The sequence below is a fragment of the Perca fluviatilis genome, chromosome 3 (genome assembly GCF_010015445.1).
Source record: "Perca fluviatilis chromosome 3, GENO_Pfluv_1.0, whole genome shotgun sequence".
Lineage (NCBI taxonomy): Eukaryota > Metazoa > Chordata > Actinopteri > Perciformes > Percidae > Perca > Perca fluviatilis.
The window spans coordinates 38,304,728-38,329,866 of record NC_053114.1 but is presented as its reverse complement, the minus strand read 5'-3'; the positions used below and the strand labels follow the sequence as shown (position 1 = coordinate 38,329,866).

Sequence of the window (25,139 nt, the reverse complement as noted above, 5' to 3'; positions counted from 1 at the left end):
GGATTCCCTGTCTCCCTAACATGGAAGTGACTGCAACAATTCGCCTTTAGTACACTCTTCTCTCTGCTATCTCACTTGCTATCATCTGTGCAACGTCTCCCTGTCCCTCTCATTCATCAAAAATGAGTCTACACAACAAGACAACCATCATAGTCTAATAATAATAATAATGAAGCGAAAACATTTTCAAAAAATGAAAATTTTCACATAAAAGGTCTCTAACGTTGTTTTGCACCATTGCTTTGGCAAATATCTGTCAAACAAACTAAAAACGAAACCATGATTTGGCTTTCCCTTATCAAATCGGAAAGACCCGATTTAATACAACAACATCTGTCAAACAAACAGGGCTATAATTAGTATAAATATAAAATCAATATAAATGTGATTTTTGGAGGTTAAAAAGTAACTAAGTAACTCTACATTTTAAATTAGCTACTTTTACTAGTAATTTTACTTGTACTTGAGTAAACAACAAAGTAACAGTACTTTTACTTAAGTAGAACATTTTTTACTCTTTTCACTTCTGCTGATTTATTTAAATCTAAAAATTGCATAGACCTAGCCCTGGTCTGCATAATCGCTTTTAATATGCAAATATTAAAATCATTTCACTGGCGAAACAAAGTTGACTTTTATTATGAAGTGGTCACAGGAGATTAGCTGACTGCTCTCATTCATCAAAAATGAGTCTACAAACAAGACAACCATCATAGTCTAATAATAATAATAATAATGAAGTGAAAACATTTTTCAAAATTTCTCATTTCTTATTGCCATTGCTTTTGGCAAATATCTGTCAAACAAACTAAAATCGAAACTATGATTTGGCTTTCCCTTATCAAATCGATCCAAAATACAAAGTGAAGCGGAAACAGCTGGCGCGGCTGAAACCAAGTCCGTCTATGCATTAAAGATTGAATAAAAAGCAGAAGTGAAAAGAGTAAAATTACTAGTAAAAGTAGCTCATTTAAAATGTAGGCCTACTGACTTCCAAAAATCACATTTATATTGATTTTATATCTTATTTATACTAATTATAGCCCTGTTTGTTTGACAGATATTGTTGTATTAAATCGGAGTCTTTTGCAATTTGATAAGGGAAAGCCAAATCATGGTTTCGATTTTAGTTTGTTTGACAGATATTTGCCAAAGCAATGGCAATGAAAATGAGAAGTTTTGAAAATGTTTTAGCTTCTATTATTATTATTATTAGACTATGATGGTTGTCTTGTTGTGTAGACTCATTTTTGATGAATGAGAGCAGTCAGCGCTAATCTCCTGTGACCACTCGGTTTTCTAATATAAAACTAGCATATTCGTCTAAAAACATTTTACGTCCGTATCATTCTAACTGTCCATGGTCTCATTGATGTCCAAATGATTTCCGGGTATGCAGCCGCTTACTACCTACGATCGCTTCCGGGTCACGAAAAAAATGAATGAGGAATAAGATTTATACACACATTTTAATTTCCGAGTTCCATATACAAACACATCAAAGAAAATCGGATAACGAGATAGTTTTTCGTTTTCCGTTTTTTAATATCAAAACAAAAAACGAATAATTGGTTGTTTTCCGTTTTTTGTTTTCCTATTTACTAATGGTAATTGGGAAACTGGCCGTTTTTCGTTTTTGTTTTTTTCCTTTCAAAATGAAAATCCGTTGGCCGCCAAGTACACGGACCGTCTGCGCAGAATCGATCATCGGCGATCGCCGGCCAATGCATGCCGGTTAGATTTGTGTCCGAATTGATCCCGACTTGCTCTGACGTCATGCACACGTGGGCAACGATAACCTCACGAGATCATGGCGGCCGCAGTTTTTAGAGCCAGTTGCTCTCCACCAACTCCAAGACCCAGGCGGACCCAAGGCATATATAAACTTTATATAAACTTTCTATTGATTTTGAATCGGAGGGATTTTAACTGTGATTTGTCTGATTTAAAGGCTTATTCTGTACAGAACACATGTTGTGTGGCTGATAGAAGTAAGAGAGACTAAATCTGTTCAGATTATGGATCATCTACAGTGTGTTGTTAGAGCATTTTGACAGCTACTCTGTCATAATAAAAACAACTGGAGACTGTGTAGGAGCTGATATAGGGGTCTGATAACATTTTATTACATCGGAATCGGACCACAGTGTTTCTGTGACTTCCTGCTCAGCCTGAAGGCTGCTGGAATCGGCTGGAAACTGTCCGAGTTGACCGCAGATTTTTGTCACCGCTCCCAGCTGCTGCCGCCTGCTCTCGTCCGCTTTACAGCCGAGGCGCAGTTCATCTCAAACGAGCCTAATGTTATTGTTATGCATTGCTCCGCCGGATGCATGTCTTTTCGCCGATGTCCGTTTCCTTCCGCTTTCTTTGTGTTGGAATTTTATACTCCGGTGGATTGTCAACTATGGACTATGGTTAACTGCTCCTCAGATCTCTGCAGGGTAAATCCAGACAGCTAGCTAGACTATCTGTCCATTCTGAGTTTTATCTTGCACGACTAACATACACATGTTCCACCAAAACAAGTTCCTTCCAAAGGCTATTTTGCAGCGGCGCCGCCCATTACGATTGTGATTGGTTTAAAGAAATGCCAATAAACCAGAGTATGTTTTTCTCCCATCCCGGAATGCTGTGTGGACTAGCCAGACCCTCCTCCGCAGCATGTGGAGGATGGAGGATGGTCTGGGAAAGCGAGACTAGGTTGCAAATAAACCATATAAATAGCAAATGTAACTGAACAGCAGTCAATACATGTATCAATAACTGAGATAATTGCTGGCATATGAGTTAACAGACTGGTTAAAAAAGGACAGCTGTGTCCTGGGAAGCCCCCTAAATCCAGTAGATGGTGGGAGAAAGGAAAATGATGGCCAAGCTATCATCCCTGATGGAGAACATGTCCCACCCGATGCCATACACTCTGACAGACTGAGCAGCTATTTCAATTAAGCAATATTACACGAGAGGGTTTGATTTAACGTCAGCTATTTTCTAGATAGTGCCGTCACCGGCACAGCTGATCCAAACATATGCAGTGAAAGTTAACATCAGAGCGTTGTAACAAATAAGTCGTTTAATCTGATGAATCACTTTATACTAGTTGGAGAGCTTTTGTGTGTTCCACTAGAAAAAATATGGCGGAGTGATATTTGATGCGCCAGGTGTTCTCAAATGGCTCTGGGTGTGCTGTCATGCTGATTTGAGCATGTTCAAAATGTCTAGCTGTTTGTTGTATAATCACAGGTTGCTTCACCTCTGGTGTTTGAATGAGAGGTAAAACAGGTCCTACCGGTTTTTGCTGCTGTCAGACTTTACAATCAACCAACAAGTACACTGCACACAAAAAGTGACAACTCACTAATGTGCAATATTTAAGTTTACTTAATTGTGCAAAATCTATTTTTCTGTGAATACTGTATTCAACTTTTCAGTCTGTTTACTGAAATATACATTTTGCCTCTACTGTTTTCTGCTTTTCACTGTATTTATTTTTATTTCTTGCTATTTTTTTTTTCTTTTACTGATTTGATCTCTTTTACTGTCTCTTATTATACTATCCCCTTTGCTGATATTGCGAATTTTTCCCACTGTGGGACTAAAAAGGGATTATTTTATTTAAAAAATGAATATTTTAAACCAGGCACCCATTTATAAACACTCATACTGCCATCTACTGGTGAGAGAGTGAACACTAAATATCAGACAGTGCTAACGGTACATCTATGAACCTATTTTATAAAGTCTATGCTTTTTAAGGGGGGAGGCATTGGACCCCCGGGCCGGCTTGGGGACCCTTCACAGTGTTGCCAATTCACTTGGCACTGAATTACCGCAATTACCTTAATTGTGTGAATGGTGATTCAGCAGCATTCACTGCTTTCACTCCAATTCATACATCAAAACGTGTCTGTTTTTCAGTCAATGTGCTCATTTAAGCAATAGGCCTTATAGTTTTTGAATTAGCTGCTTCAAAGCAACAAGATACCCTCTTCTCCTTATCATCCACGGCAATGTTATTTTGCTTAATCCTGTCTTGAGCACAAGCCCTTATTTTAAACTGTGATATTAGAGTAAGGTTTAACCTTATCTACACAAATAACATGTCTACAGCTTCAGCAAAGTCTTGGGATGCTCAAAGTGAAGAGATTAGTTGAGCTGTTTCAAAACCATGAACTGGGAAGCAACCAGCAGTGTGCTGCAAATCATTCTCTGAGATTCTACCTCTCCCAAGATTCACTATCACTATGACAACCAGTTTATGAACCACACCTGCACACAGCACTTTCCATAGACTGCCTGCCTACCTGCCTGTCTCTCTTCCTCTGTCTGCATCAATCATTCATTAAGAGTTTTATACATCTTTTTAATTCTATTCTTACTTTTTTTTAAGTTAGGCTATTCATTCAAATTAAAGCCGGTAATTCAATTTTTTACATCAGCTTTTACAAAAACTTTCATACAATGTTAGTATTATTCAACTTGTTAAAGACATTCATATACATATACATTCGCCCGACTTTCCAGACCTCCCAGAGTCTGCGTCGCCCGATCTCCCAGAGTCTGCGTCGGGTGTGCCGGGTTTCAGTACCCCGGAGACTTTGCCGGTCTCCGGCGCCCCAGAGGCTGCCCCGGTGACTTTACCGGTCTCCGGCGCCCCAGAGACTGCCCCAGTGGCTTTGCCGGTCTCCAGCGCCCCAGAGACTGCCCCAGTGGCCCCTGTCACCGCCCTTGAGACCACCACAGTGACTATGCCCTTGTCCTGTCCCCCAGAGACTCTGCCTTTGTCGGTCAGACCCACTCCTGCCCCCCGTGTTTTGTCGGCGGTCGGGCCGACTTCTGCCCCCCGTGTTTTGTCGGGGGTCCGGCCGACATCTGATCCTGTTGCCTCGTTGGCAGACGCTGGCTCGGCTGACTCGTCGCCTGTCTCCAACCCAGCTGACCCGCTGTCTGGTCCCAGCCCAGCTGTCCCGCTGCCTGCCCGGGCCTCGGAGGGTTTTGGCCTTCACCGGCCTGCCAGGTCTCCTGAGGGGTTCAGCCAGAGCAGTCCTGCTCAGCCTCCTGAAGGGGATTCGCCTTCGCGGACGTCCTCCAGAGGGGATTCGCCTTCGCAGACGTCCTCCAGAGGGGATTCGCCTTCGCGGACGTCCTCCAGAGGGGATTCGCCGACGTCTCCCCAGAGGGAGATTCGCGGACGTCCTCCAGAGGGGGGCTCGCGGACGTCCCTCCAGAGGGGATTCGCCTTCGCGGACGTCCTCCAGAGGGGATTCGCCTTCACCGTCAACCTGCTTGGCCTTCAGAGGGGTTTCGCCTTCGCAGACGGCCTCCTAAGAGTCCTCGACGTCCTGCGCTGCCGTCTGAGAGGCTCTGCTTTCACTGTCCTGTTCAGCCTCCAGAAGGGTTTTGCCTTCGCCGACGGCCTCCAGAGGGATATCGCCTTCGCCGACGGCCGCCAGAGGGATATCGCCTTCGCCGACGGCCGCCGGAGAGGTATCTCCTTCGCTGCTGACCTGCTCGGCCTTGTGATGGGTTTCGCCGACAGCCGCCAGAAGGTTATCGCCTTCGTCGACGGCCGCCAGAGGGGTTTTGTCTTCATCGACGACCGCCCGAGAGTCTTCCTCATCCTGCTCGTCCTCCAGAGGTTCTTCGCCATCCTGCTCTGTCTTCAGAGGGGCTCTGTCTTCGCCGACCTGCCTGGCCACCTGTGAGGCTCTACCTTCGCCTTCCTGTTCGGCCGCCTGAGGGGCTCTACCTTTGCCGACCTGTTCGGCCGCCCGAGAAGTTTTGCCCTCGCCGCCAACCGCCTGAGGCTCCTCGCCGTTCTGTTCAGCCGGCTGAGGGGCTTTATCTTTGCCAACCAGTTCGGCCGCCCGAAGGATTCTGCCTGCCTCGCCGGCCGCCTGAGGGCTTCTGCCTTCGTCGCCAGCCGCCAGAAGGCGTCTGCCTTCGCTCTCTGTCCCCTGTTGCCCAGGCCTCTCTGTCCCCTGTTGCCCAGGCCTCTCTGTCCCCTGTTGCCCAGGCCTCTCTGTCCCCTGTTGCCCAGGCCTCTCCGGGCCTTCTCTGTTTCCTGTGCCCCAGTGACTTTTTTTGCTGTTTTTCCCTCCTTTGTGATTGCCCTAATGTGCTTCACCTGTTTCCCAGCCTAGTGTCACCTGTTGCTTGTTTTCTCATTACCCTGTGTATTTAGTCTCTGTTCTGTCTTTGTCTCTTGTCGGATTGTTGTTTGCTGTTCGGTGTTTCTTGTTTGTCCTGGTTTTGCCTGTTCCTGCCTGTTCCTGTTTTTGGGATTCTGCTTGTACCTGTTTTTGCCTTCTGTGCCTGTGACATCTTTTGTTTGGTATGGCTTTCTTATTTTTGTTTATTAAATCCTCCACTCTCACACTGCCTGTTGTCTCTGCATTTGGGTCCTACATCCTCTGACACCCTGACAATCAGGGCTTTTAGCTGGATCTGGTTTGACGCATATATTACGTTATCAATGGAAAGTGCTGAATCTCACCTGTCTTCAAGTGTAAGGTGTCCAAATGTAGAAAGGATAGGACACAACCAAAAAAGATATGATGCACAAGGCGACCATATGGTGAAGAGCATAGGCTACATTTATTACAAATAACTAACTGCAAATGACAGCCTATCATCTTGCATCAGAGTTGTAACTAAACCAGAGAGACAAGGTAAGCTTGTTTTAAAATAATGTGCGCATTTGAGGAGCGTCCTCACAAACCCTGGGGGTCCCCACGGAGGTTATAATTGCTGGAAAACACAATTTTCCATTTGTGCACGCACATATAACATGTTTTCACGCGTGACGCGGTTATCTTTTCTAAACTGCGACTGTCTAGAGACTAGAGAGAGAGATTCACTGAAAGTTAAAGCAACAACTTTACTGTTATTTGCTGACATCAAACTTGTAGAGAAAAGAACACACGTTTAGCTGATAGGCAAGATGGTGCCGGCGTGGCTGGTTCGCCGTTCGGCTCTCCTGGCTGTTGCAAGTTTTATACTGTTTTTATTGAATAACATCAGGACCACTGACTCTCTACGGACGTATGATCGTATAGAGCTTCTAAATATTAAAGGGTTGGTGGATTCATGTGCGGAATACAACAACAAGGGATCTTCAAAGTCGCGTCCCTCTTTCTTGGCTGACATACCAGAACACCTGCTCCACCTGAAGGCTCTGCTTCCCAGGAAATGCCGCAGAGGAGTGCGCAGCGGTAGGCTAGCACTTTCTCAAAAAAAAATGTTCCTGTTCCCACACTGTACTCCTACAACACATTCTCACACCCAACTCGTAAAATATGGACGTTCGGTCAGGAGCCTTTCTCGTTCTTATTTGACGTTAAAAGTCTCCTTTAGCGTCTCATGTAAACGTGCTTGGTCGCCAATATAAAGCGACTCCAGCAAGCGGGGGAGGACGCCTCACACGCCGGGAGACGGCCGATTCGCAGAGGTTGGGTTTAGGAGAAAAACAACGGGGAAAGGACGCCTCAAAAGCCGGGAAACACACGCCGGAGACGGGGAAACAAAATGCAGAAAACAACGGGGAAAGGACGCCTCAAAAGCCGGGAAACACACGCCGGAGACAAAACACCACACGCGGGGCGCGAACCCGAGTCTCCTGAGTGAAAGTCCAGTGTTTTACCCACCCACCCCAACCAACATCCTTATGCAGCAATTTCCCCTTACATACCACTCGCTAAATCTCATCCAACTGCGGCTCTCCCCAGTACGTTACACAAATACGGCGAAGGGTGCCTTTTTCGTCGCATCAGACGCTGAAGGACACTGCCCAAACGTACTTATTTTACGAGTTCGGAATGAGAACGGGTTGACTCCTATCGGGGGCATAGTCTGGGAGTTGCTTTTTTCTCCTCGTCTCTCCTCATTTCATGCTGTATTTTCTTTACCCCATTGTATGTTTGTATGTACCTTGTAAAGCGCTTTGTGATTTTTATCTGTGAAATGCGCTCTATAAATAAACATTGAATTGAAATTTGGCGCGGTCCCACGCAGGTATCCTTAAAGAGTATGAGGCTTGTTTTTATCGCCTTATATCTCGGCGCATCTTCGCTCCTGCTGGCAGCTATCTGGTCCCTGTAGTTGGTATACTGGATGAGTGTCCTGCTGTTACTTTTTGGCTCGCGTGAATATGGGCCCCCTTCCTCCTTGTCGTTCTCGACCCTCAATCCTCAAATGTCACAGGGAGGGGTATCAAAAGTGCTGATATGGTGCATACAATGAGCAGCTGATTACTGTAACTGTAGACAGATTTTCTTTTACCTGTTTCCTTGTTGAAATGTCCTTATGACAGATGCCACTGTATATCTACTAAGAGTTGGCTGAACTCTTAGTTCAGCCTCCCTCAGCGTCAATCCATGGTTCACAACATGGTCCATTAGTGTTGCGCAACTTTCATTTGATAAATTTGGTCCTCTTCTTCTTTGAGCATATTCTCTGGCTTCAGGTCTCCCTCCCCCTCTTCCTCTACCTCTGGCTGGGCCTCTTCCTCTACCTCCTTCTCCTCCTCTGTGGATTCTCCCTCTCACTCTCAGTCTTCTTCCTCTGACTCCTTCCATTTTGGTTGAGGGCAGGTGACCTTACCTGCTGCATTTTATATAGCGCTTAAACCTGATTGGTGTGTAAGCAATACATGTGTTTTCATACCTGGTGGCTGTGTTTAACCAATTGGTTCATGGGTGTGTTCATTTGAAAGCCTTTGCTTTGAAATTGCAAGGAAATGACATCATGATAAATCATTGTATGCACCATATCAGCACCTTTGATACCCCTCCCTGTGACATTTGAGGTTTGAGGGTTGAGAACGACAAGGAGGAAGGGGGCCTATATTCACGTGAGGGTTTACGATCTCCGGCCCCAGGCTCAGGTACCCCTCATTCAGGCCATGGAGGACACCTGTGACCAAGTCGACGCCCCAGCTGTGCAAGGATGGATTCGACATTCAAGAAGGATGTCTTGCCAATGAGGATATCGCCTGGGATGTTGATGAAATTCTCTGGCCAGATCCAGCTAGGCGAAGAGATAATGTCTAGTATTTTCTGTGTTTTTTCAGATCTTTTTTTTTGTTTGTCTGTTTTTTCTGTGATTGTAACCTGTACTGGATACCATATTTTAGGTTTGTCTGTTGTTTGTGGAGCTAACCGTGTTATGCACACTACTGTAGTAGCATGAAAACTGGGACTTGTTTTGTTTTTGATTCTCCATGTCGACATGTTGACTGATTTGGTATATGGAGAGAAATAAATTATATTTTCCTCAGTCTGCAGCATTGGTCTTGTGTAGTGTTTGGTGAACTTATTGTATATTTTCACTTGTATTTTATATTTTCACATTTTCTCTGTGTAGTTCATTTAGAGTACTCTAATCACTGAGAAGTAGAATTGCTAAAAGTGTTTTAGGTTAGCAACAGCAGTGTGTAACTGGTTCAAACATAATTAAGCCAAATGAAATGTGTGTGTTTCATATGGTAACAAAATGTTTTTCATAAATTAGTGTATAGTTTTTGAAAGACTATTTCATTTTGCAAAGGGTCTGAGGTGTTCTGCTAATTGGGTGTGTGGTTGTGCTAATTGTGTGTAGTGTTTTGAAAAAGACTGTCCCTGTTTTCAAAATTGTGCTTAAGCAATTGAAAAAAACTGTAAGTAATGCAGATTTGATATCAAAACTTTTTGTCAAAATAATCCTGGACAAAGACAATTAAGATTTACCTGAGTTGGATTTTCAACAAAGGCAAAAAGAATTTCTTTCCTAGGTAAAGCCTTACAGTAAACAATCTTGCACTGCATTATTGCAATTTCTTGCTCTTCTAGCCACTCTACTTAGTACGAAGCGTGTCATAATGTTTTGGTGCCCATATTAGGCGGATGACTTGTATGTTGTCCTTGTTGGAAACCTGGTCCCAGCAGTACTCGGGGGAGAGCAACCTGGTTGGTTTGTGAAGCCAAAAGTACTTGTTTAGATGACTCTCATCGTGCCACAGAGCCTCCACATCATTTTGTTTGTCCTCCATGATACCCAGAAAGCAGTGACCTGTCAAATTCTTCACATGTTCACACAGGCCTCCAAAGACAGCAGCATGGTAGTAGTAATCTCCGCTTTCCATGAAGGCTTTGGATTTGGGGTTTCTGTCATAGGTGAGGCTTTGCTGTGGAGCTTTGAAAAAGCCGGCGTGTATCTGAGCTACAGAATCCCCCAGAGCCTCTGAGCCAAATCTTCCCTTAAACTCCTGATCCACATCTAAGCAGAAGACGTAATTGCAGCGGTGACGAATCTCTGATTCTATGGTATCTGATATCGTTTTCATGCGCATCATAGAGATGTCCTGCCACCTGGAGTGCTTTTCCACCTGGATAACCTTCAGGCTTCGCTGAGGACCAAGCTCAAGGTGTGGTACCTTGTCTGGTTGATCCGTGAACACGTAATATGTCACTTGTAATCCCAACATGAAATGTTGTTCTGCAGAGGTAAGGAAAGTCTTCAGGTAGGCATCCAGATACCTTAGGTGGAGAAAGAGAGAGAAAAAACAATTGATGTTGCTCATAGCTCATGATGAGGGAAAAAAATACAAAACATTTTCATATTATTGTTTATTTATTTCATTATTTGAGACAACTGTACAACTGTACATATGTGTTAATGTCTGTGGACCTTATAGTCAGTTTTAACACTGGAGTCATTACTTTGAGTCTGAACCCAAGCTCAGCTGTCCTCATTACTCTAACCCTGCAGTTCTGCTGTAATGTGCTGTACATTTGCGTGATGGCTTTCACATAGAAATGCAGACGTTCACTAACATTGTTACAAAGTCGTTTCCCACTTTCATGTGAAAAAAAGGCAAAAAGAGGGATGACATGTGGACCGATGGAGCTGTGAACCAAACTGAAAGGAGAATGAAGCAAAAATAAAAAATGTCACGTTTCTCCAAATTCAGGGGATTCAGGGAAGGTTTCTTGATCTACACCAGGTTTGGAAAAAGCGTTCATAGGGATTTCAATGTTAATGTTAGGGATGCTACAGTTTTTTACAATTGCTAAAACACAATTTTGCAAACTAGTGTGGTTTTATCAAAATACTTAACACAATTCATAAAACCACACACCCAAACTGCAAAATACCTCATATATCCTGCAAAATGAAGCACTGCAACCAAAACTACATATAGCATTATCAAAATCAAACTTTTGCACCACATGGCACACACTTCATTCATATTACCAGATTGTTGTCTAACCAACTACACACTGTTGGGCATAAAGAAAAGCACTCTCATCTTTAGAATGCTTTGCCATAATACTAAAATAGTTCAAATTGTAGAAAATTTGTCAGATTGTTCACATGCACAGATCTTATCATGTCATTGCACAGATCTTATCATGGTCATTGCATTTCTGTGCGTGATTTTCATTTTTATTTTTATTCTTATGTATGTGTGATATATGTGTGTATATGTGTTTGTTGTGTTACAGTAAGGTTGTCTAAGCTACTGGATCCTAAAATTTCCTTCGGGATGAATAAAGTATCTATCTATCTATCTGCAGATACACACACATGATGTTGAAACATTTATGTTTTAATTTTTAACTAAACAAGTCAGTGCAACATATGCACAGCTGATATATTTTTACATAGGACTGAATATAAATATGCTCACAACAAACAGTAAACTGAAAAAGAAAATTGCAGAAAAAATATATAGAAAAAAAAGAGGTGCTCACATGTGGTCTTTTTGTAGTGCTTACTTCCTGATTGAAGTGGTAACAATAAAGCATTGAGGTGTTGGCCAGGTGGCGCATATGTTGGCCAATTAGCTCATGTAGTGTCATTTTGAATGGCAGTGTTTAGAAATGGCAGACATGTGACTTTATGTCAGATTGTTGTGTCTTATGCAGAGAACCGTGTTCAGTGCATTTAAAAAGGGCCATTTCGAATTGCAAAATGTGTGTAAAGCAGAAAATGTGTTTAGACTTTTGGAGACTTGAGAAGAGGTTTTGCTCTCTGTGTGTCAGTTTAAATAATTGTGCTATGCATGTCATTTTAGTGTGTTACCAATTGGAAAAAACTGTAATTACCGTTTAACCATGTAGCAACAAAAACAAACAAGAAATAAAAAAAACGTTTTTGCATACACATAATACATAATGTCTTGCATGATGTTTTGCCTGCACACAGTAGTATGCCAGGCAGACACACAGCTAAAAACCTTGCAGGTGGACGCAGTGGAGATGGGCTCGGGCTCCGCTGACATCTGTGGACTTGTGTCGGTTACGTGTTGTGCACAAGCGATTCCAGCAAAAACAGCGACATGTGCCACCACCGGTAGCTACAAGTCCACTCGTGCCCACGGAACGCGGAAGGTATGTCCGAGCCTCCGGATGTGTGTGAACTGGGACTCAGTTTCCTGCTTGTTGGTTAACAGTAAATTATCGGTTAACAAGGGTCGGCTGTTAGTCAGTAAAAAATCATCTGAATTAGCATCCCTAGTACATAATACCAAAACCTTTGGCAAAGTGCTACCAGATTCAGACTGAACTGCTGGTGTTTAAGCGCTGGTATTCTCACAGTGATTACAGAGAAACAAACCTTCCCACAGCAAACACAGTGAGGGCCACAGATGACTTTTTTTGGATGTGCTTTTGGTCGTAAAGTTTGGGGTCAAACATCCCCTCCCAGATGATAGGAGCTTTCCAAGATGTGCGTGTTTCAACCTCCTTTCTGGCCCTGAAATGGAAGATGAAAACAAACGTTATGTTAAACAGCCATATGAAGAGGAGATTTTATGTTGTGTTTAGATAATTCAATGGTATGTATTCAGAAGCCGGCTGGCTGGCTGGCTGGCTGGCTGGTTAGTTAGCTAACGCTAGCTTGCTAATTCCACCATGCTACATAAATAAGCCTCATGTGTTGCAAAATTCAAGGCACGCAGATTCGCCACTTTTTGATACAAGAGAGCACATACGTGAAGTTGCAGTGACAGCTTTGAGAGGTTGTAATCACTGAGTTGTGGTTGTGATGGACCAAGGTAAAAAAAATAATATGAGTAAATGTTGCAGCTGTCATTGTGTTCATGTAATTATCAATCTACACATTTGTAAATATTTTTCCTATGACTTCATATTCGAGTGAAGACGGGTGTGTGACCCTTTTCTACGAGTGCAAATTTCAATTTACAAGTTCAGATTTTTTTACAAGGCAAGGGCAGCTTTATTTGTATAGCACATTTCAGCAACAGGGCAATTCAAAGTGCTTTACATAAAACATTAAAGAGCAGTTAAAAACAATTAAAAAATTAAAAACAGATAAAATATGAGAATACAATTTTCAGTGCAGTATAAGAAATTAATTATTTAAAGAAAGGCAACATCAAAAAGAAAGGTTGTGATGGGAAAAATTACATTTAAGCATAATTCCTTATATTTTTATGTTTTATTTCTACATTAATTCTCTCAAAAATGCTGAAAGAGTTTATCTCATTCCCACATGTAGATTCTGATTCTAACTAAGTGAGACATCCAGTCTGGAACAGCACTGTTTGTCTGAACAGATAGGGGCTACAAGGTCACCCTAAAACTATCTCTAGTTTTCCCATGCCAGTTAAGATGTAACTGGGGGGGTGAAAGTCATACAGGGAGGAGGAGGTGAGATGGCTCCGAGATGTCTCTTGTGTTTTTTCTGATTTTCTTCATGTGTATCAGATTGCCTGTAAAAATTGTAGCGTCATAATTAGCCAAGTGCGTGTGTGCTGTCACTCTGAAGATGCATAGTGTTCGGATCACTCATTTGAGAAACTGACACTGGGCTGCTGTGCCTTTTGTGAAATCATGTTGCTCCTATATTTGCAAATATATATTTTTTTTAATAAAATACAAAAACCTAAACTTGGTTTAGTTTCAACTGTCTTATTTGTTTCACTTTACTAAACTTTGAAAACTCTTCCCCTGCTGGAACAGGAAACTTCCACTACAAGGTGTTCAGCCTTGATTTAAAAGAACTGAGAGTTGCAGTGGACCTGCAGTTTTCTGGGAGTTTGTTCCAGATATGTGGAGCATAAAAAACTGAACGCTGATTCCCCCTGTTTAGTTCTGACTATGGGGACAGCAAGCAGACCTGTCCCAGATGACCTGAGAGGTCTGGGTGGTTCATAGTGTAGTAGCAGATCAGAAATGTATTTTGGCCCTAAACCGTTTAGTGATTTATAAACTAGAAAAAGTATTTTGAAATCAATTCTTTGAGGCACAGGAAGCCAGTGTAGAGACTTCAGAACTGGAGTGATGTGATCCACTTTCTTGGTCTTAGTGAGGACTTGAGCAGCAGCGTTCTGAATCAGCTGCAGCTGTCTGATTGATTTTTTTAGGGAGACCTGTAAAGACACCGTTACAGAAGTCAAGTCTGCTGATGATAAAAGCATCGACAAGTTTTTCCAAATCCTGCTGAGACATAAGTCCTTTAACTCTTCATATATTCTTAAGGTGATAATAGGCTTGACCTTGTAATTGTCTTAATGTGGCTGTTGAAATTCAGGTCTGAGTCCATGACTAGATGAGAAGATTTCTGGCTTTGTCTGTTGTTTTTAAAATTGTCTTTTGAAGCTGAGTGCTGACTTTTAATTATTCCCCTTTTGCTCCAAAAACAACCACCTCAGTTTTTTCATCATTTAATTTAAGAAAGTTCTGGCACATCCAGTCGTTAATTTGTTCAATGCACTTAGTCAGTTTTTGTATTGGACTATAGTCCCTGGCGATAAGGTTATGTAAATTTGTGTGTCATCCGCATAACTATGGTAACTTATTTTGTTGTTTTCCATGAGCCAGTGGAAGCATGTAGATGTTAAACAGAAGAGGCCCCAGAACAGAGCCTTGGGAAACTCCGCACATCATATTTGTATGCTCAGATGCATAATTACCTATAGACACAAAGTAGGATTCAAACCAGTTTAGTACTGAGCCAGAAAGGCCAACCCAGTTTTCCAATCAGTCTAGTAATATGTCATGGTCGACCGTATCAAATGCAGCACTGAGATCAAGTAATACTAAAACTGAAGTTTTGCCACTATCTGTGTTTAAGTGGATGTCATTAAAGACTTTAACTAGAGCCGTCTCAGTGCTGTGGTGTGGTCGAAAACCCGACTGGAAGGCATCTGTTGTTTAGTAACAAGAAAAAGTTGAGTTGTTGATATCAGCCTATGTTACTCATTAGTGATGTGTGTAGATGGTTCTTTTTAAAGAGTGGCTTGATAACTGCAGTTTTCAGGGCCTGTGGCAAGATGCCTGTAAGTAGAGACGTGTTTACAATCTGTAGAAGATCTGAAACCAAACAAATTTAAATTTTTTTGAAAAAGCCCATTGGTAGAATATCAAGGCAACAGGAGGAGGTTTTCAGATGTTCTATAATGTCCTCCAGGTTTTTATGGTTGATCGTATGAAGTTGTGTCATATTGGAATTTGTTTTGCCTGGACACTGTGACAACACATATCCTGTACTTGATATGAAGGCACTGACTGTTTGTCTAATTTTCTGAATTTTGTCTCTGAAGAAGATGGCAAATTCATTGCGGTTCAGTTGCTACTGGTACTGGAGGGATTGTTAACCTGTCGACAGTAGCAAACAAAGCACGTGAATTATTATTGTTTCTGGCGATAATCAGAGAAGAAGGTCCGCCTTGCATTCCTCGGTTCCAAATTAAAAATGTCACAATGGACCTGGAGATTAGCTTTTCCCCACCTGCGTTCAGCTTTTCGACACTCTTTTTTTCTGTTCTTACCAGTATGACATTTCTCCATGGAGATCTTTTCTTACCAGAGACAGCTTTGACTTTAGTGGGCGCAATGGCATCAATAGCATTTGTAATTTTACAATTGAAATTATCTACAAGCTCAGTGACTGAGACCCAAGAGAGGGCGGGTGTGGAGGAGAAAAGCTGAATGAATGTTTCACTGGTGTTTTCAGTGATATACCCTTTTCCAATTACCTTTGTTTGGACACTTTTGGGCACAGAGATAGTACCGTTAAAGAAAATCAGAGAGAGCAACATCAGTCACCACAACCTTGGAAATGTTCAAACCCTTCAAGTCCAGAGTGTGCCCCTTATTGTGTGTGGGCTCCGTCACATCCTGAGCACAGTATTTAGGTGGCCTGTAGATATTTAGAAATATAGCTTGAGGGGAGGACCTCAGTTGAAGAGCCACATATTCAAAAGAAGGAACATTTCCATAAGATATTTGCATACATTGGAATGAGTCATTAAACAAAATGGCGACTCCACCTCCTTTCTTATTCACTCTATTCTCACTCATAAAACTGAAGTTAGGGGGAGCTGACTCAATAAGAACAGCAGCACTGTTATTATGGTCTAACCAGGTTTCAGTTAAAACATAAAATCAAGATTGTGCTTAATAACAAAATCATTGATTAAAAATGATTTTCCTGCCAAAGTCCTGATGTTTGCCATATTTACCTTCAGAATATTTACATTGTTTTCACAATCATGAGCAAGTAATGAAACAAGAAGTGCTAAAAGGAATTTGTAGCAGTTATAACTGCCTCATTAAATATGTGTTTTCTTGTAGTTTTCATCATAATAATGATGAAACATTATGTGTGCTTATCGGAATACACAGATTTGATCAGCTGCGTAGCATTACGTGAGAGGATTTACAATGTTTTGTTTTGCAGATGCAAGTCTGTTTTTTATTAAAGTGATATAGACTGACATACAGTATTGTGATTGTCTAAAAACAAAAAGCTGTGAACTCTACATAAAGAAACTTAAATCATATTGTATTTTATGTAAATGGTCTTATCTCATTTATGCAAAGGCATGATAACACAGAACATTTTACTTCCCTTTGTGCAGAGTAAACCAGTTTTGGAACAATGTTGTGTTTAGGAACAGTAAAGTCCAAACTTCAATACATACCTTATTCTCAGACTTTGTTCATGCCTCCAGCAGTGACATCTTGGATTTTATTTGGCCCATGCTACAGTACAGTAGAAATGTAGAGGCAATATACTGGTTTACAATGCAGTGGGTAAGGAAAACCTACAAGACGTGTTCGCTGTAGTTTTTAATTTAAATTTTTTTTTTATTTAACCTTTATTTATTCAGGGAAGGTTCACTGAGAGGCAGCCTCTCTTTTGCAGGAACGCCCTGATCACATTTACACAGTTACGCATTCATACCTGGAAGCTGCCCAGTACAACCACAGTCTGATCTGCTGGCCACTGAGCAGCTCCACTTATTGTTGAATTGCAGAAGGGATAAAAGAATTAGAGTGGCAATTAGTTTTAAAAGCAGGTAAAATATAACGTCTTGATGGCAACAGAGAAAAGTCACTCTGAAGAACATGATCTGAAGAAGACAAAATAATTGTTGCTTTATGCATGATTTGGTGATTACAAAGATAATTTATTTCTCTTGGTTTCACACCAATAATTTCAGAGAAGGTTTTGACTATGTTGTTAAGGCTGTTTCTGTCTTTCACTGTGAAACCAGGCTGTGAATCTTGCTGATGTTGTTTTTAAATATGGCCTTTAGATAAATTGACTTGATTTCTGAGCCTGCAGCCAAAATTAGAGCATACAGAACAGATCTTTTACCTAAAGTTGAGCGTGTCGTCTAAATTGATGCTTAGATTTCCCTCACTGGTCACGTCACTGGCCACCGACAGACTGTCCGCAAGGACGAGGCTCGCTACATATCTAGTATTGAAAAAATTCCATTATGACACTGCAAAAAAATCATTTTGAAATGTGGAATTGTTGGGTCTCTGTAAAATATCATGTGGTCTAGACCTTCTCTTTCAGTAAAGTGTCCTGAGCTAACTCCTGTTATGATTTGACACTATAAATAAAATTGAATTGAATAGTATAGACCAGGATGTAGGTTCGATGTAATTCAATTCTTACTAGTCAAGAAGAACATTTCAGATATCCACAATAACATTCTTTATATTCACACATCATTTTCCTGGAACAAATGGCGTCACTTTAGTCATTCCTGTGTATTGGGCTTTTAATTTCAGATTCTGGGCCTATGCAGTGTCAGATTTCTTACCCAAAGTTGAGCGTGTCGTCTAAATTGATGCTCAGATTTTCCTTACTGGTCACCTCACTGGCCACCGGCAGACTGTGCGCAGGGACGAGGCTCGCTACATATCTAGTATTGAAAAAAATTCCATTATGACACTGGAATAAAATCATTTTGAAATGACCCTTGCCAATACTTTAGATTGGCTCGTATGTGCTCTTGTAGCGCTTCAAGAGCCTTCATGCTGACTTTGTCTACTCACCTTAAATATAAGAAAGTGAAGCTGGCAACGAGCAACACAAGACAGCAGAAGATTCCAAAACTTTTTTCCCTGAGCCCACTGAAACGATGCGAAAGCAAGCAAACATAAATGAGAGTGTTAAGTTGTGTGAGCAATTCTGGTCTTTAATTTACTGTAACTGAAAGATATTGCCTTAAAGGTCCCATCTGCTCTTTGGATGCTTTTATATAGACCTTAGTGGTCCCCTAATACTGTATCTGAAGTCCCTCATCCCCAAAATTCAGTCTTGGTGCAGAATTACAGCCACTAGAGCCAGTCCCACAATGAGCTTTCCTTAGTATGTGCCATTTCTGTGTCTGTAGCTATTGAGGAGAAGATAGAGGGGGGCAAGGTGGAGGGTGGGGGTGTGGCCTTGACCAACTGCCACATTGCTCGTTTGAAAGCCATGATGTCTCTTTCTCATGGGTGGACCAAATTCTCTGGGTGGGCAAAGCAGAGAAAATGGAGGTGATTCCACATCAGCCCATCTGAGCTTTCATTTTCTCAAAGGCAGAGCAGGATACCCAGGGCTCGGTTTACACCTATCACCATTTCTAGCCACTGGGGGACCATAGGCAGGCTGGGGGAACTCATATTAATGTTAAAAAACCTCAAAGTGAAATTGTCATGCCATGGGACCTTTAAAACTCCTTTAGTGTAAACTTTCAACACATTCTCACTCCCACTGCGTAAAATACGGACACTTAAACGTCTCCTTTAGCCTCATATCTAAATGCGCTTTATCTAAAAGCTCTTCAACTATACGCACTTTATTAAACGCGCTGGGTTGGGACAATTGGCGTCACTTTTGACGCTATGGATCGGGACGTAAGTGACGTAACTACGGGACAGTTAGGTTTAGAAAAAGATCGTGGGTGGTCTTATAAAGGGTACATTTCCGTGACACGCGGAACAACAACGGGACAGTTGGGTTTAGGAAAAGTTTGAGTGGAATAATAAATGAACGTTTCAGTGACACGCGGGACAAGAACGGGACACGAACCCTCGACTCTGGGGTGAAAGTCCTTTGTTGTTTGACCCATCCACCACCCTAACCAAGCTCCCTACGCGGCATTTTGGTCTTTCATATTACTCGCTACCGTTGCCGCTCTTAATACCACGTCATCTTAAAGGCATACTAAGTAACTTTTCCTTCTTCTGTCCCCCTGCAGGTTGTCTCGTTGGAACTCCAGCTCGCGCAGCTGTAGTTCTAATGAGACAACCTGTAGGGGGACAGAAGAGGGAAAAGTTACTTAGTATGCCTTTAAAGCGCAGCGGAGCTGCTGCTCTGCCCGGTGCGTTACATACAGATGCTGAAGGGTTTTTGCATCGCTGAGAGCCACTGACCAAGCGTCCGTATTTTACGAGTTGGGAGTGAGAACGGGTTGAATCCTTTCATGTTTTGTAGGAAGGCAATTCTACAGTTTTAATTATCTCCTCATCCAATTTACCAATGAAAACAAAATGGGGAAAATGTATCCCTAGTGGTATCATACCGATAGTTAAAGAGCATTTAAATACTTAGATTAGAAAAATGCTCCAGAAACAATGTCCCCGGTCACTGTGGATAGTCCACCGACCTCATAATTGTACATCTTACCACAGGGAAACAGATAAATAAGATCAGATCACCAGGCTAGGTTAAAAAGATCCTTTTAATTAAAATGTTTTTAATTGGATTTTTTTCTCAATTGCCTTGCTTATATTCACACATGCTATTATTCAATATTTGTTTATGAATTGGCAAGAATGACATCTCCAGATATAAAAAGAAAACCATAGAAGATGAGAGACATACATACTTCATAGCTGTTGAAAAACTGCTGCCTTTTTTTACCCAGCAAACAAACTCTCACAGGAGGTGAAGGTATGTGTTGGCTGGTGGATGAAATGGCACCTTGAACAAAAAAACATTCAGATTACACTGTAGTGAAACCAGTTAAACAGAAGAATGCCAGTCTTCTTTACTCGCTGTCACACCATAGTTTAGTGTTATGACAAAAAAAACTTGTTATTCAGGTTCTTATTAAACCACACAAATGTCTTTTCGTGCATATTGTGTTATTTTTGATCTACATCACTACCTAGTCCACTATTTGCACTAACTGTATAATGACTTTCACTACATTCAACATCCACATAGACTGTCTATTCCGGTAAACTGTGTTATTACTGACCTATATCACTAACCAGACCACAATTTGCGCTAAGTAGCTATTGACTTTTCACTACATTTCAGCATTTACATAGACTGCCTATTCATATATATTGCGATATAACTGTCTATATAACGGTTTCTGTTTTGTTTTGTCTGGCTCTTCACTATATATCAGCAGTGTTATAGGCTTTATGTATATGGTGTTATTACCATATCACTTTCGCATATCCTTCGTCTTACTTATACCTCACTTTGCACCGACTTTGTAATGCCTACTTAATCTGCACTTTATGTAGCCTTTTGTGTTCTGTATTCATGTATTGTATTGAATGTGAAACTGTGTGTTGTCCTGCACACTTGTGCTTTTATTGGCCAGGTCCAAATGAGAGCCCTTTCTCAACGGCCTACCTGGTTAAATAAAGGTTAAATTAAAAATTAAAATAAAATGGCATGCCCAAGATCACTCCCTCTTTCTCATAGTCACTATTCACAACATAGTCAACACTCAGTCCTGATCCCTTCCATGTTGTGTCATCACTGACAGATATGGGTTTGCATGAATTTCTTTATGTATTAAATGTGATGATGTGTCAACATCACATTGGGAGATTGTTAGCAAGAAGCAGTTTTCATGGCATGAACACAATTTCATTCTGTTGTGAGAATGTTTATGGCAATATATCATGCATGCATTTCAGAATTCTTAAACTCACATTAAATGGCAGGGAGTAACTACTAAATAGGGCATGATTTTTGGAAAGGTTAGGATCATTTTCAATCAAAATAAGCAAAAGTAGCACCGTCAAATTCCAACTATAATTATTTAATGTAAAGTATTACTTGATATCATATTATGATTTATTAAAGGAGACCTATTATGCTCATTTTCAGGTTCATACTTGTATTTTGGGTTCCTGCGAGAACATCTTTACATTCTTTAACATTGAAAAAAAACCTTTGATACTCATACTGCCAATGGCTGCTATACCTGTATTAACCAGACGCTGTGTTGTAGCGCCTATCTCTTCAAGTCCCCTGAACGCTCTGTTCGGTCAGCGTTTCCTTGTCTCCGAATCCGTGCTCTGTCCGTTCTACCGTTAAAAATCACCAATAAAGGCTTCTTAACCAAAAAACTACACAACCAGACATGTTCCAGCAGGAATGTGTTCTGAAATTGGGGAGAAATGAACTTTTGGAACCACAATTTCAGCTTTTCCTGACATCAGCATCTCAATGTATGTAAGTGTAATGTAATATAACATATAAATATATGCAGTGGTGGAATGTAACTAAGTACATGAACTTAAGTACAAATTTGAGGTACTTGTACTTTACTTGAGTCTTTTCTTTTCATGCCACTTTCTATTTCTACTCCACTACATTTCAGAGAGAAATATTGTACTTTTTACTCCACTACATTCATCTGAGGATTTTACTGCATTGAGTAACATTTTCAATGCAGGACTTTTACTTGTAGCATTATTTTTACAGTGTGGTATTACTACTTTTACTTAAGTAAAGGACCTGAAATCTTTTTTCGATCACTGAATATATGTAATGACCATATAAAGAAATCCAGCACTAAATGACGTCAGAAAACAGTTGGAAGAGGAGTCTTCCAACTGTTGGAAGAGGAGTCTGAAATCTGAGGTTTTTCCTCACTGAGATTACTTTTTCATAGGTTTACTTTGACACATATTTAATGTGATCATCCGACATTGTAATATTATTCAGGCCTATATGACAGAAAATAAGGAAAAGTATAATAGGACTCCTTCAAAATAATTGTAACAATTGCAATGCCTTTTCTCTGTGCCGTGACTTAATCAAAATGCATACGTCTCAAAACCAAACAGACTTTAACTTAAAATAATTGCAAGATGTTAATTAATTGAATGGTATTGCAAAATGTAATTTCATTTACAGTAGCTTTTTCAAATAGCTCCTGATAACATTTACACTATAAAAGGTAAAAAAATAAATCAAATTCTTCTACATTTAAACTTTTTTTTTAAATAGTGTATTTTATAATTTTATGAGTAAAACACATGGCCATCACATTTCTCATTCCTAATTAACTTTCAACTTTATTTTAAAAGTACTACTGCAGGGAAACAAATAATTTGACATCTAAGACAAAGAAGGGAACTATTTTATGTAAAGTTTTTCTGGGTTTGTAGGTTCAAGATAAACTGCACCTTATGCTCAACAGTCAAGGGGAGGCACTCTTTTCCTGGCAGACAGTGCTGATGAATTACCTTCATGCAGGTGGTTTTCAGGTGTAAATCCACAACACGTCCAGAACCGTAAAAGGATTAATGTTCGTCTGGAAACTTTGTTTAGATTTTCCTCTGGTGTAATTTTCCAAATGGCCAAATTCATTCCACTGCTTCAGAGATCTCCTTCTGTACCAGTTTATGCTCCGTATACTGACAATACATGGAAAGAGGACAAAAAGGGAGTGGCTCCTTTGACATGGTTGATATTCTGGTTTCAGTCACTGCCCTCCAGCAGTGAGAATTCTCACTTGAAACTTTGACTGCACAGGAGGTATACTTTGCTGTAATGGAGAGGAGAAGCGGAAGATGATTGTGTTAATAGCCGCTATATACAAACTGCAGTGTTAGGAGGGTGTATCATTTTGGTACACACTTATTATACTAGGATGGCTGCCACAGTCTAGCCAGGTCAACAGCACACTATGCACAGGTGTTCTTACAAAACATGTTCAAAAATTAATCATTTCATAATCACAATTTCTTTTATTATTTAATTATGTGTGTGTGTGTGTGTGTGTGTGTGTGTGTGTGTGTGTGTGTGTGTGTGTGTGTGTGTGTGTGTGTGTGTGTGTGTGTGTGTGTGTGTGTGTGTGTGTTACATACCTCCCTCCCTCTTGTCTTATCACTACCAAGGCTGCTATGGCAAGCAGTTTTAACATTTAATAAAACCACATTCCCATCTGTAATTACATTTTGGATATCCATAATAGCATTTCTACTGGATGAAATTGGATTTTCACTAGTTAGAATGGTAATTAAAGAACTCCACAGTAACATTTTTACAGGATATTATTTTGATATTTTTCAAGATATCTACAACTTTGATTGTACTGGTCAAAACTATAAATAAAAGATATCAAAAATTGTTTTAAAATTGTAATTGGTAGTTCAAACTTTTAATAGCTGGACTGGGTATTTATTGCAGATATCCTTAATCCAACTCTTCCTAGTCAAAAAGAACAATTCAGATATCCACAATGACATTCTTCCTATCTACAATGGTCATTTCAGATAATCACGTCATTCTTAATAGTACAAATGATGTAATGTTTCCCATTCATGTGTATGGGGCTTACAGTTTTAATACCACCTGTAAATGATTCTCTACTGTAAAGAGAGGAGGCGTGAACTTCTAAAGATAAGGAGAGAAAGAAAGGAGGAGGACAGATGAACCGTAATATAGCATTGCTCTAATGTCACGTGGCCTGTGGTTGAAGGAAACGCAACGTGCTCAGTGTGTGCGTGCGTGTGTGTGTGTGTGTGTGTGTGTGTGTGTGTGTGTGTGTGTGTATTTACAAGGTCCGTCACTATGTCCAGATTCAATTCTGCTTTAACACGTAATAAAATGTTAAGCTCATTTAAGGGTAACTACCGTTTTTTTTAACCTGGACCTTATTTTTCTATGTTTTTGTGTCTAAGTGACTGATGGGAACAACAATCTTTAACACTGGTCCAGTATTATTGATCCAGAAACAAAATAAAACTTTGGAAAGCCGTATTGGGTCGTCTTTACACTTTTCCAACCATTACACAAATTTAAAGGGGTAAAAGTTTACCGATTTAAATGTGAAATTATGTTGGCTCTATACACGCTAAAAGTACTGCTTTTTTAAATAGAGACTGGTGGGTTTAGCGCTAGTGACTTCAGAGCTGTTTCTGTTTAAACAGAAAGGTCTCAAATAGGTTTTAAAGGTATATGTCTGAAGGGATCCTTCACATAATGTTGTGATAATGACATAGAATATTAATATGAGCCTGTCAGTGGCAAAACGAGCACTTTTGTAAAGGTTAATACAAGCTGGACAATTGCCCTGATAACTTACATTGTAGCTTGTTTGCTTAATTATACCCCTTTCACACCAATGGCTCAATCAGGGTTATACCCAGGTAGACTGTGTGTTTAATTGGGGTAACCCTCCTCGATCTACTCGGCTTTGCGACCCAGGTAGCGAGGTGGGTTGGATCAGGGTAGGACAAGGGTCGATTTCAATGTGAATTGCGCACAACCTGGGTCGCTCAGAGATGTGGACTCGAGTCTGAGACTCGACCTCGAGTCGCAGTTAAGTCGCACAAACAGCTGACTTTAGACTTGACTTGCGACTCGACCCAAAAGACTTCAGACTTGGACTTGAGCTTCGAGACTTTTTGAGAGTTTTCATTTATTGCTTTTTAAATCTAAATGTATTCATGTATTTCTATTTTATTTTATTGGTGCATACACGTTGGGGAAACGTATGACAAGCTGCATGTCTCCTGCCCTTTGCCATAATGTGCAACGTAACGCATGCGCTATGCCTTATGTGCGCATACTCACATATCAAAAAATGCATTGACGATGGCGACACCAAGCCCTCCCGGAGTTGTGCCTTTTGTCATTAGTTT

At 40.8% G+C, this 25,139-nt stretch overlaps 1 protein-coding gene across 2 annotated transcripts; it reads right to left on the bottom strand.

Moving 5' to 3' along the window:
- Positions 1–9,622: 9,622 nt before the first annotated feature.
- On the bottom strand, positions 9,623–22,971 carry LOC120555488 (N-acetyllactosaminide alpha-1,3-galactosyltransferase-like). Of its 2 annotated transcripts, XM_039794185.1 has the most exons (7): positions 22,737–22,971; positions 20,123–20,217; positions 18,303–18,380; positions 18,068–18,169; positions 17,611–17,712; positions 12,598–12,735; positions 9,623–10,514 (listed from the first exon to the last, which is right to left on the bottom strand). In XM_039794185.1, exons 2-7 carry the CDS (start codon positions 20,125–20,127, stop codon positions 9,833–9,835), a joined length of 1,107 nt encoding a protein of 368 aa, XP_039650119.1. In that variant the 5' UTR covers positions 20,128–20,217; positions 22,737–22,971; the 3' UTR covers positions 9,623–9,832. The 2 variants fall into 2 exon arrangements, with proteins under 2 accessions (XP_039650119.1, XP_039650120.1); XM_039794186.1 differs by lacking the exon at positions 17,611–17,712.
- Positions 22,972–25,139: the final 2,168 nt, after the last annotated feature.